The sequence below is a fragment of the Paramacrobiotus metropolitanus genome, unplaced genomic scaffold, assembly GCF_019649055.1.
Source record: "Paramacrobiotus metropolitanus isolate TYO unplaced genomic scaffold, Prichtersi_v1.0 Parri_scaffold0000064, whole genome shotgun sequence".
In the NCBI taxonomy this organism is placed as follows: domain Eukaryota; kingdom Metazoa; phylum Tardigrada; class Eutardigrada; order Parachela; family Macrobiotidae; genus Paramacrobiotus; species Paramacrobiotus metropolitanus.
Window position 1 is genome coordinate 842,781 of NW_026570284.1, and position 12,104 is coordinate 854,884.

General features: G+C 43.5%; 2 protein-coding genes and 1 pseudogene across 2 annotated transcripts; all 3 read left to right on the forward strand.

Annotated features, from left to right (window-relative positions):
* Window positions 1-544: 544 nt before the first annotated feature.
* On the forward strand, window positions 545-5,370 carry LOC129593842 (NADH-ubiquinone oxidoreductase 49 kDa subunit-like; annotated as a pseudogene).
* Window positions 5,371-5,406: 36 nt separating this feature from the next.
* LOC129593843 (uncharacterized) lies at window positions 5,407-6,512 on the forward strand. Its single transcript, XM_055490318.1, has 5 exons — window positions 5,407-5,486; window positions 5,587-5,841; window positions 5,919-6,021; window positions 6,080-6,134; window positions 6,199-6,512. Exons 1-5 carry the CDS (start codon window positions 5,428-5,430, stop codon window positions 6,510-6,512), a joined length of 786 nt encoding a protein of 261 aa, XP_055346293.1. The 5' UTR covers window positions 5,407-5,427.
* Window positions 6,513-7,234: 722 nt separating this feature from the next.
* On the forward strand, window positions 7,235-9,211 carry LOC129593844 (uncharacterized). Its single transcript, XM_055490319.1, has 5 exons — window positions 7,235-7,251; window positions 7,310-7,438; window positions 7,498-7,916; window positions 8,012-8,024; window positions 8,969-9,211. Exons 2-5 carry the CDS (start codon window positions 7,430-7,432, stop codon window positions 9,209-9,211), a joined length of 684 nt encoding a protein of 227 aa, XP_055346294.1. The 5' UTR covers window positions 7,235-7,251; window positions 7,310-7,429.
* The last annotated feature ends 2,893 nt before the right edge of the window (window positions 9,212-12,104 follow it).

Here is a 12,104-nt window from a genome sequence, read left to right on the forward strand (position 1 = left end):
TGAATTATCTCTGCTCAGCTAATTCTGTGCGTCATCAGCTATGCGGACGGTTATTCTTGAAAGAACACTTACTGTTAGTACTTTTTACGATTACTAAGTGCTTTGTAAAAAATTACAACATTTGTATCGTAAAGCTTAGTTACGTAATCCTGCGCTGTAAAGTGTGGAAGGTATACCAGATTATACGTATCATATCTCAGTATCCGAAAGATAATGTTTATTTTCTTCAGGTTTCTTTCCAGCAGTGTAAACCGCAGGCGATATCATGGGTTGAGCCCTACGATTGTATGGCAGAAAAGCGCCTATCGTTGTGAGTTTCGTTCTAAATTTTGTTTCATGTTATGTCGGTGTAAATTGGATGTCCCAACACGCATTTGTATTATATTGCGCGCTCCGGTTACAGATTCTTCAGTTTCATTAACACGGAGTTTCGACAGGCAGCTCTGCCAACCGCAACCAATATTGCTATTCGGCAATCATATTTCTCGCGAGTCGCGACATTTTGCGGAACCTGTGGCCTGTGTCTCTCGGTCAGGCGAGGGACATGTGGACGGGATACTATTCCGTAAGTGCGGTGCAGTACGTTTCGGCTTCGCGTAGGAGAAAGCCGTGTAATACCGTCATCCTCATTTGAGAGTCAGATGGCCTGGGCATTGACTCATTTATTTTCTATTCACAATTAGAGAATTTAATTTGTCAACCGTCGTAATAGGCTGCAGTATCTTATGAGTTGCCATAACCTGCTCTGTAGAATAAGGCTGGATAGTTGATCTGAGACAGGTTAAAGTGGCACGGTGGCGTGCTTTATTAAAGACATTTCTTTCTTGTTCATTCTTTAGGTTTTCAAATGCACAACCAAAGCCGTTCTCCTCGAATACAAAAGCCTGCTTGTTAGAACTAATTGTTCCGCTTTTTTTGTAGAGTGCCCGACCCACACAGTGGAAACTGGAAAGTGATGCTAAACTTAGATAAACCACACACGGTTTTCTTGTGGCCGTCAAGATTTGTTGGGATTCTTATTTTAAATTAGCCTGAAGATAAGCCTCTCGCCTTGGGAAAACATGATATCGTGTCCACCAGCAGTAAGCCCATATAGGCAGCGCATCTATGCCTGTGGTGGTGTTTTGTTGTGAATATTAAGTAATGGAACGGGCTGTTGCAGTGGCGACTGTTCCTGTGGAGAAGAAAATGCGCAATATCCCGCAATTTGGGCCCGCAACATCCCGCAGCGCACGGTGTATTACGTTTGGTTTTGGAGTTAGACGGAAAGGCGGGTTAATTCTTTTGCGTTATGCTTCGTATCTGCCTTAGCACAATGTCTTTTTGCTGTCGTCCAGACATGCTGTACAGGAAATACCCGATTTGCTGGCTATGCAAGCATTTTTGGACAGCGTGAATTTTAAAATTTGTATGGATGTTTTTCTTGCAGACGGTGGTGCGGGCTGATCCCCATATTGGGTTGCTGCATCGCGCCACGGAGAAGTTAATCAAGTGTAAAACCTACATGCAGGCCCTGACGTACATGGACCGTCTGGATTACGTGTCCATGTTGTGCAATGAGCAGTGCTTCTCCCTGGCTATTGAGAAATTATTAAATATCGATATTCCGGTATTCCCATATCGGTATTCGGTATTCCCATCCGTGCGGAATGGATTATAGGTGGGTTTTTGTTAATTTCTTTCGCTTTCCAAAAGCGAATAGAGCATTTTTTTGTTACTTCTTTCTAACAGATCTTTTAACGTACATTGCTGATTACTGTAACTCCGTTCTCCGTAAGTGTTAAAATGTGCTGGGTTTTTCTGCAGTTTTATTCGGAGAACTTACTCGTATTTTAAATTACAATACGCATGCCCTGAATATCAGAGCAATGACGCCTTTTTCTGGTTGTTTGAGGAATGCGAAAAGGTACTTACATATTATTCTGCAATAAGTCGACGTCGCTGATTTATTAACAACAGCAAGTGAGGAACTGCAGTGTACTGTAATTTTATTGTAATTAATATGAATCTAATTAGTTTTCTTATGAGTACTGTAACAGGTGGAAAAAGCAAAGCAAGAATGGCACTGATAAATGTTTGCACCCTTTTAGTTGTGTGAATTTTTGAACGATTATCCGGCGCCCGGATGCTCGCGAATTATGCTTGTCCCGGTGGAGTGCAGTACGATTTGCCGTTGGGATTGACGGATGACATCTACGACTGGGCTATTAAGTATAACCAACGCCTGGATGAACTGGAAGATTTCCTTACTGGTAATCGTATCTGGAAAGCCCGAACTGTCGGCACTGGAACGGTGTCGGCGGAGGACGCGCTTGCTTATGAGATGAGGTGTGTCTCGTTGATTTTGATGTTTTGCTGGCATTGCATGTTTCAGTTTCTTTAGAGCTACGAGAAGAATTGACAATGTTGGAAAGATTGGTATAGTTTTGCACCTTAATTTAACTCATACGTAGTGCATACACATTTAAGTCGTACGCACACATTCCTTGAAATCATACTGTTTCATTCCGAATTAAATACTCGCAAGAATTATGCTGACATGAAAACTTGTGAATTCGTTCTTACAGTGGTGCGATGTACGAGGATCCGGCATCAAAAGAAATTTGCGTAAAGTGCAGCCGTACGATGCATACAATCAAGTGGAGTTTGATGTTCCCATCGGTTCACACTGGGATTGCTACGATCGCTACCTGGTGCGCGTGGAGAAATGCGCCAGTCGCTGCGGATCATCCATCAGTGCCTGAATAAAATGCCACCTGGCGAGATCAAAGTGGACGATACAAGGTGGTGCATCCCTCTCGAAAGGTAATGAAGGTATGCTTACGACCGTGTCGTACGGTGCATGGTGGTTTCTTGTAAAATGGGTAAATTGGTCAAATTAGTGCACAAATAATTTTATGAAGTAGAAAGGCATATAATTAAAACAATTATTTAGATGCGCAACGTTAGTGGTAATGTAAGTATTCGGCAGCATATTACGATAGTATGTGGATGTTCTGACAGCACGTATCGAAGCCGATAGGTTATTTCTCATGAGCTTGTTCGGTCAAAACGGTGCTAAGAGAATCCCATTTTGAGGAGGCTTTCACTTGGTCACCGAATGTGATCTCATTAGCATGTCCGTATTACCCAGTGAAAGCACATCTGCACACTGTTTGAGTGTGTAATGGTATGTGAAGTTTTCGATTCACGATTTTAATTTCCGTGAAATTCTGTGAATACTGCAGCTTACTTAACGGTCGCTATTTTCGTCGCCTCCTCTCTTATTTTCGCTATGTTTAAGTATTCCGCACGTACGTTCACAGAACAGCGCCAGTATGGCTTTCACATTTTCATACTTTTGCATAATACTTATGCCATGATAACCCGGTTCACTGGAAAAAATCTGCTGTTTGCAGGAATCGGTGGAGGCCTTAATCCATCATTTCAAGGTTGTACACCGAAGGCGTCCAAGCCCCGCCCGGCTTCACCTACACCGCCGTGGAGGCGCCCAAAGGAGAGTTCGGGATCTACCTGGTGTCGGACGGCACCAGCCGCCCCATGCCGCTGTAAAATCAAGGCGCCCGGCTTCACGCATCTCGCGGCCATCAATCATATCGGCAAGCAGCACAGATGTTGGCCGACATTGTAGCCATCATCGGGGCACTGGATATCGTCTTCGGGAAGTGGATCGTTAGATGTGTCGAAGCAGACTGTGTACAGGTTTAAACTAACGCAATGTCAGTGTGTTGTACTCCCTGTATGATTTAGTGTGTTTTTCACCTGTGTCGTTTACACAATGACAAATGCTAGAGGAGATACCATGTAGTTGATGTTGACAGTTATGGTGGCTTAATTGGTTGTAATTCCTAAAGACGTTTATTATAAGAACGGTTGTGTTTAGTATGGTTGTTGCTGGTTGTTAAGTTCCTTCACTTCCATTTTATACCGTGTGAGGTAATATTTAGTGTCTGAGCGACAGTGCCGCATTTTTTTGTAGCAGGAATTGTGGAATGATGCGGGCGATCTCTGGCTTGGTCTGCGTTGCCGTGCTAGTGCGGTCGGGATGTTTTCTTTCCGGTCAGACTCAGAACGTTGCACATAATAAATGTTGCACATAATGAAACGGTAATGTTGTGCATAATTATGTCAGGCCTCGATAACGGATATGGACTTCTGCTACCGGCAAACACTGAATCTCTTCCGCAGTGAACTCTCCAATCCAACCGCTGAACTGTCCGACAGCATACCCGGCTACCGCACCACGCAAATGAAAGTGCGGAATGCCTTACTCGATCTGGGCGTGCCGGGACCCACGAGCCTCATCACGGACCGCGGGCACACTACGCTACGCACTACAATCGTTCTTTCCGCTCTTCCAGAATACCGGCATCACGGAGCAGGGCGATCCGATCTGGCCAGGTGGGCGATTACTCCTAGAAACCGGCATACAATAGAAACAATGAATTTTTAGCGGCACGTTAGTTTCAAAGCTGCCGCCGGTGGGCTGTTCTCTGCATTCCCACGAACAGACCGCTAAATTTTGCAGTAGCCATTGGTTAACATTGCGTGAACTGGATTTCATTGGACACTTCCAAATGAACACGCCTGCAGAAGGAGCGATCATTACTGCGATTGCTAGTGTAGGCGGCTAAAGTTTGGGCAAAATTTAATTGCAGTTTTTAACTGATGAGTTAATTTGAACCTTTAATTGTCAATGCAACATTTTTCCAGTTAGCCGAAAACATGGCGGATCCTGCGATGTGGAAATACAAGTGTATGGCTTCTGCTTGCGGATGTATAATCTCTACTCCAGAAGAAGTGGATTTTTCGTACCGAGCCCAAGGAAGCACCAAATGTGAGGAAGAGACATGTAAGCATTATTTGGGGAATCATAGGTTGATCAACTATATGGACATTCTGGGCCGTCAAGTGGACATCCAACGCAGTGCACCTGCCAGCGGTTCGATTGAAGGCGTCAATACCACGCAAGCCCCTGTTACGATCAATAACAGCGCAGCCGCCAACAGCTATACGCCGCATTCGCGTGGAGCAGTTCAACATGACGGTAGATCATTTGGACAAAGCATAACTGGCGCTCCAGAAGTCCGAGGCAACACTGGAAATGGTATGCAGGTAGCGCGAATTCAGCAGCCGGGAATGCAGCTAGCCCGCATGCAGCAGCCTGGAGTACAGCATGGACTGAATCCTCAGAATGCTGGATTTAGTGGCGGACGCCAGAGTATTGGACTTCAAGGGTCACGGTCGCGTCCATCTGCACCATATGGTTATCCACCAGGCGGATCGTTCGGACAGTCTCCGTTGCAAGGCGCCCGTGGCGGGGACGTGGAGCAAGACGCCAAAGTCTCGAATGTTCCGTTCACCTGCTAGTTCAACGCCCGCGCAGCGAAATGTCTGGAAGTTCCCCAGGTCGCTTTCGAATATCCCATGGATGTCTATTTGTTCCGCTACCGAGACAAGAATGCTATTCCAACACAACGAGCGCGGTAAGTTTACCAGCTATGCGCATACGGCTTGCAATTTAAGAACACGTGTGCGTTAAACGGTTATCACAAGCTGTAATGTTTCCGGCATGTTTTTATACAGTGAGGGCAAAACCGAATTGGAATTAATGCGATTTTGTGGATTGATTAAACGCGTCAATTTTCAAGAGCTCAGTGGACAGCACATTCGAATGAAAATCAACGAAGAGTTCGCCAATTTCTTGCAAGGCAGGGAATGGATTCTGCTTAGTCGTATTGTGGTGGATCCCAATAACCCGGATCGCGTTTACCTCTCCGGGAAGCACATCTTCCCAGCAAATTTGCCGACAGAGTCTCCATCATGGGCGTTCCAGCAGATGTAAGCGAATAACGTATCATTTATTTACAGCCATTAGATGAGAAAATTAGTTTGAATTAATTTGGCGATAAATGCAGGTATTCGGAAAATCCAAATCGCGAAACTGTAAATCGCATGTACATTGCGGCCGACAGCGGAATCATCAACATTTCACGAGAACTTGTCGAGAGATTTGCTGAGGTAAACAGAATTCGGGAATGAAGATGTATCCGGTTGATTAAGTTCATATGTTTTCCAGTCCGAAGGAAGACTGTTGAAGAGCTGGGACTGCGTGGTTTTACCGGTGAGTATGAGTGTGTGCAACTTGGAGGTTTCGACATGAAGCTGTCAAAAGCTACAAGTTTTGTTATATTTTAGATGAATTAAACGGTAACAGTGGGATGCGCAACATTTTACGATCCTTCGGCGCCAGTACGTCGCGATTAAGCGGCGCCAGTACATCAGGATTGTCAAGCCAGCGTACTTCTGATTTGGCTGCTCGTAATAACTCTATATTTGACGTTTCACCCTCCTCGTCGCCTCAACCAGTGCGCCGTGGCACTGTTGCGGCCCAGCTAAACCAAGATGTCAGTGGTATTCATCGAAGTCTCCGATCCACTGTGCCTATCATCTACGTTCCTTCAGATGAAAGTGATGCGGAAGATGTTGCACGAAAACAGCGGCGCCAGTGAAATCGCAAACCACCAGTTGTGTGTAAGGTCACCGGACGAGAACCCATGTTCAAGTCGAAACTTACGTGTTTGAATGGATTCCCGGGAACGATAACGTCCAGAACTGGATCGACTTCCACTATGCGCATGGTCCTAATTTGGCTGATGGGGGAAGGCCATGTATTCAAATCGAAGAGTAAGCAAACTGTTCAGAAATTCTTGCAAATGTTTTAGCAAGTGAAAAGGGCGCTGCAAGACATTTATTATGCTAGCCGCTAAAACTGCTGTCAGAAAGGCTTATACTGGTACACACCGTGTTTGTTAAAAATGCATTTGTCTCTATGGTGAATGATTTGCTGTAGTGCAACTGACTTGGACGGCCCGTATAAGGAGGTCATGACGAAGCTTGGTCAAGCATTTCTTCACTACCGCATCCCGGATTTAGGCATTACGTTGTTCGAACAATGTGCAACAGTTGTATTAATATCGTCGGATGCCATTGTCACCGAAGGGACATTCTGCACTTCGAGCATTCGGACACTTATTGCGAGATTCAGTTTACATGGAGCGCCCTTCGTTACTTGGTTGAACTCTTCAGTGTTCCGCTACTTGTTGAATCTTCCCATTGAGGTCAATGATATTTTCTCGTTCAGTCCCGGTATCGGCAGTATGATCGATGGCATTATGTCTGGTGTGGGACCTGTCGTGCTGGAGAACGAGGAAGCGCTGAGAGTGGGCTGATTTGAATCTGAAATTCCCGGTAAGATAACGAGATAACCATGTTAAAACAGCGGTATGATTGATTAGTTGTATTGCAGTGTGCTGTCCTTCTGGAACACGGACGTGAGCAACTGTGCAGACTAATTGCGGAATTTGAACTGGTCCACAAACGTGCCGGGAATTTGAAGTATGTCTACGAGGGACTGGTAGCCGGAAAAATGTACAAGGTAAAATGTGACACTTTTTTGCGGTTTTGAAAAGTTTTCAATACTGTAGTCTTATACAGGAACTGATGGCGTTTCGCTCCGACTGGAAACGCTTTGAGCCGCAGCTGTACCGCGCTGTGATGGAGGGCAAAGATCTGCTGGAGCAGTTCAAAACGTTGAACGAAGATACTGCGGATGACGAAGAAATCCAGACAATGGCATGGCTTGATGACATAATTTTGGAAGAGTTTAGCCAGCACGAACGCAAGCAACTGTTACGATTTATCACCGGATCGTACATGGTACCTGCAACGCCAAAGATTGAAGTTTCATTCACATTCGCACGGGACGGAAACCGACGTCCAACCGCTACGACCTGTACTAACAAGCTGACTCTTCCGAGCGGATGCATGAGCAAAGAGCAACTACTGGAAGGTTTGCGGGACTGTATTGCGTCAGTGGATAATGAAATGCAGGGCATTTCCAGTTTAACTGAATCGTAAGCAACAACTTTTCTCCATTTGCAGTTCTTTACCAGCGTAATTCATGTGGCTTTTACAAGCGCGTACTAGATACGGTGATGTTTTTTCACAGGTACTGGTACATGGTATGCAGTTTATTGTGGAAAACTGGAATTGCAGATTAAACGGAACTGCGGAATTGCGGATTAAGCGGCATCACTATGACGCTGGAATGAGCTATACCTGAACGAAATGAGTCGTGTTCATGTCAATATTGAGATTTTTTAGCTTTTGTGATTTTGCTTTGTCGGCATTCTCCTACAATTATGTCGATTTGAATTAGAACGTCATTAAGATATAATAATAAGCTTCGATTTATTAATTTTAGCTTTTGAGATTTGCTTGGCAGCGACTGACTTCAGAATAATGATGTGCATTTATGGAATGCCTTTTGCTGTGCTGGTTATCAGTGTTCCAGTAACTAATTGTGAAACTGAAACGATTTTGATTAAATGCGCCGTTCGTCAGCCAAAAAAACTGATACCGACTACTCAGAGACAAGTAGAAATTCGCCAGGTAACTGTTTTGAAATTGGACACTAGACTATAGAATTTGGTGTTGAAAACAGTGCCTTAAAATTAACTGATTCGTTGAGATACACCTTTGACCTGGATGGTTTCTAAACATTTTTGCTAAAAAGACTTACTAAAATTTAATTTCTTTCTACAGCCATTGTAAAAATATTCGTTACAGGTTTACGTCTTCTGAAAATATAAATTCAATATATCTCAATAAAAGACTTCCGTTACCAGCATTTTGTGCCTTATCTTACTACATTAAATATCTGACTAAACATTTCGTTTCCGTCGACCAGCATCTGACTGAACAAATATCATATGCCTTGTTTTACAAGCACTGGTTCGAAAAAACGATGCGAAATTCTTACTAATTGCCTTTTGTGGACATGCGCTGTTGACTGTACCTGCTAGCATGCGCACAAACGGCAAAGACAAAGAGAAAGAATCCGTGTTCCCTCTCCGCCCTACAAACGCGTCAAACTGGACAGCGGTGAGATGGCCTTTCCGCCAAGCCGAAGGTGCGGTCCGCCAATGGCCGGCTACCATTTCCCGATGCACCGGAGGATTTCTTCTACCATCTCTCACCGCATACGAAGAAAGAACGCCGCAAAGCCATCACCACCGCCGAACTGAAGAAGGCAGGTCGTGCCCAGCGGTTAATGTTCACCTTCCTGCCCAACCCCGGCCGGCTGCATCACTTCCTCTCCATCGTCCCGACACAGGCGGTGAATGACGACGTGGTGGTGATGCCTTGAAGAAACAGAGCGAAATACCTCGTTCTCTTGGGCTTGAAGAACAGTTTGTGTCATTTGCTTTTTTACGGTTAATGTCGGATGAGCTCTGTGTTTTATTGTTATTTTGTGAATTTTTGTTAGGTGCGGCTTTTTTTTATTGGTTATACCATTCTCTACCTTAGTACCCGTATTAGCACAAAATTAGATTTTTGTTAGCTGCACTGACTGTACTGTGCATTGGTGAATGCATACTTTGTTGTTTTTTATTGTCTGCATGCCGTGTTTTTCTTTGATGTTAGTACATAACAAAATTTGTGACATTTGATCTTAATGGATAACGGAAAAGTACCATAAATTATTGTGTAATACCAACGACATTTTGTGGAATCTTAAGGTGCGTGGAAAACACGAAATGCGCCTTTATTTTGCAAATAAATTGAACCTTGGTGTGAATTTCTATGTCGTTCTTAATTAGATGTATAGTAAGCATGAAGTGTGCGGTCGTACTATTTGTTTTGATTTTGATGCCGGACAGTAGATTTTCGATTTATCGTCAAACACACCCAGAAAAACCATACAAGAAGTGGAATGTGAATGCATGATAAAAGTGCACACCATGCACAAACCACTCACAGCGATGTTGTTTTATGTTAACTGCATAGCATATGCCCTTACTTTATCGTATTACACTGATATTATTTGGTTTATTAAATATTTAAAATGTCAACTTTGGTAAAATGTCGCGCATTTCAGCACGACTGACTAGCACAAAGCTGCACACCACATACACATTATAAATTCGCCGTTTTTCCTGCGCACTGCACTGAAGGACAGTTTCGAAAGGTCAAGTGCGCGCGCACATCTTTTATATCAGCCGGCACACGTTATTTCTGCTGTTGGGCTGATCGGCTTCCGTTTCATCCAGGGAATCGGTTTCTATCACGACGACATTGTCGTGCACCACTGAACAGCAAACGGACCAGTGTACTGCCGCAGAATCCCAAATGTCTCTTCTACAACAATATACATTCACTTTGATATTGCTAATAGCAATATTAAGTGCTACGGTATATAGCAATTTGCTATATACCGTACATAGTCGTGACCTTTTAAGGGAAATATTTTCCTTTTTCTCCGCACACATATATATATGTCCGCCTAACTCGCCCGCGCTGGCGCCGCATAACTATTTGAAGGTGATCATATTGTTGACAGAGATGTTGCTTCCGCCTTTAATCTCCATGTAATCCCCTTCCGTATGGATTACAAACCTATGGATGCGCAACAAATAACATAACGTGATCAGAGATTTGACGAGGAAGGACATATAATAAAATTTAATAAGTCCTGTTATATAAATAAAATAAGGCTTCCGACGCAAAAAAGAAAACTGCGTGCCAAGAGATGTCTCGGATCCATATGTTAATGACGTAAAGTTATGTGAAAGTACAGCATCCTTACACACTTCGTTCTGTTTGTTGCGACCGAATCGAAAATATTTTCAAAATGCCGAAAAATACTCTAATGTATATGCTTTATTTTGCTTCTGACAATTAAAAGACCGTTTGTTATTAAATCAGATGATATTTTGAAATTTCCGTACAGCGCACTCAGCGCAGATACATAAACATACACTTTTTTTCGTGTGATGCATTCTGCCCGGTTTATAAAATTTTAACTAATGTTGAGTAATATTGAACCTGCTGTGAAACTGATTATTGTTCACGCGTGCAGAAAATTGTACACAAACTTCCCGCATTCCCGGCAAACAAACAGCTGGAGAGATCACATACTCAAGTATTGATTCCGAGCATGCGCGTCACTAGCAGGTAGCATTGCCGCCAATTTCGCAAAATAACCAATCATTAGCGCATAATGCAGTAGTAATGCACATGTAAATTAACACTGGTGCTGGTCAGCGTGACAGCCCAAGTGGTCGCGGGACATTTCGTCGGACATATCGCCACAGGTTTTTCGTTGCAGCGGCTAATTTGTTTTGGGACAACTCGTTATGCAGCCGTTTTGTTGGATGATATTTGGTCGTCCGACATTTGGGGAGCCAAAAAATTATCGACTGGTTTATGACAACGAACAGTCATATGACTATTTGCCACAAAACGGGTTGTCCTTAGACGAAATGTCCGTACAACCAAATGTCCCGCGACGACCTGTCGCGTAGCCCTGGTCAGCAGTAAAAGGTCAACGTAGGTTGCCATATGTGGCGGCATGAGGTGTAGTTATTGGGCGGTTACAATACTTACATCTAAGCGCTTTTTATTACGCAGGCCTTACGATTACAACGTACACATTTACAGATTTAAGGCACAATATTTCTGAGAATCGCGGCCAGAACCTCTCGATGAGAATTCAATGCGGCAGGGATTGCCTAATATTCGGAATGCCTGGCATCATCATCCAAACCAAATGCGTAGTATAATGTATCGTGCTGTCTTCATAATTTGTTATAAAATCAGTGTTGTCCAAGCATTAATTCTATAACTGCACTTTTACGTACTGTACTCTGAAAGTTTTATACAAAAATTAAACTTGACTAAACTATTTTTTCTTTCAATACAGAATAATTTGTATGAATAAGTTTAATACATTGTATTTAGTAGTGGCTGGCAATCACGCAAAATTTTATTTTCTTAGCCGCCCGCACAATTTAGTGGAGTGGTTCTCCTGTGCGCTGAACAGCCAGCAATCACGCATAACTCTTCCTATTTACAGTAAATTGCTGCTCATTCTTCTTTACTCGTCTCCTGACCTTTACTGCGGATTTAAACCAGCTGCGTTAGGATCTGCATCTATCCAGTTATTAAACCATAAAGAATCGCACAAGTGCAATTAATTGATCTTATTGTCCACATTAGCATTTTCCGATAAACACCGGTTTTATACATCTGCAGGCTGC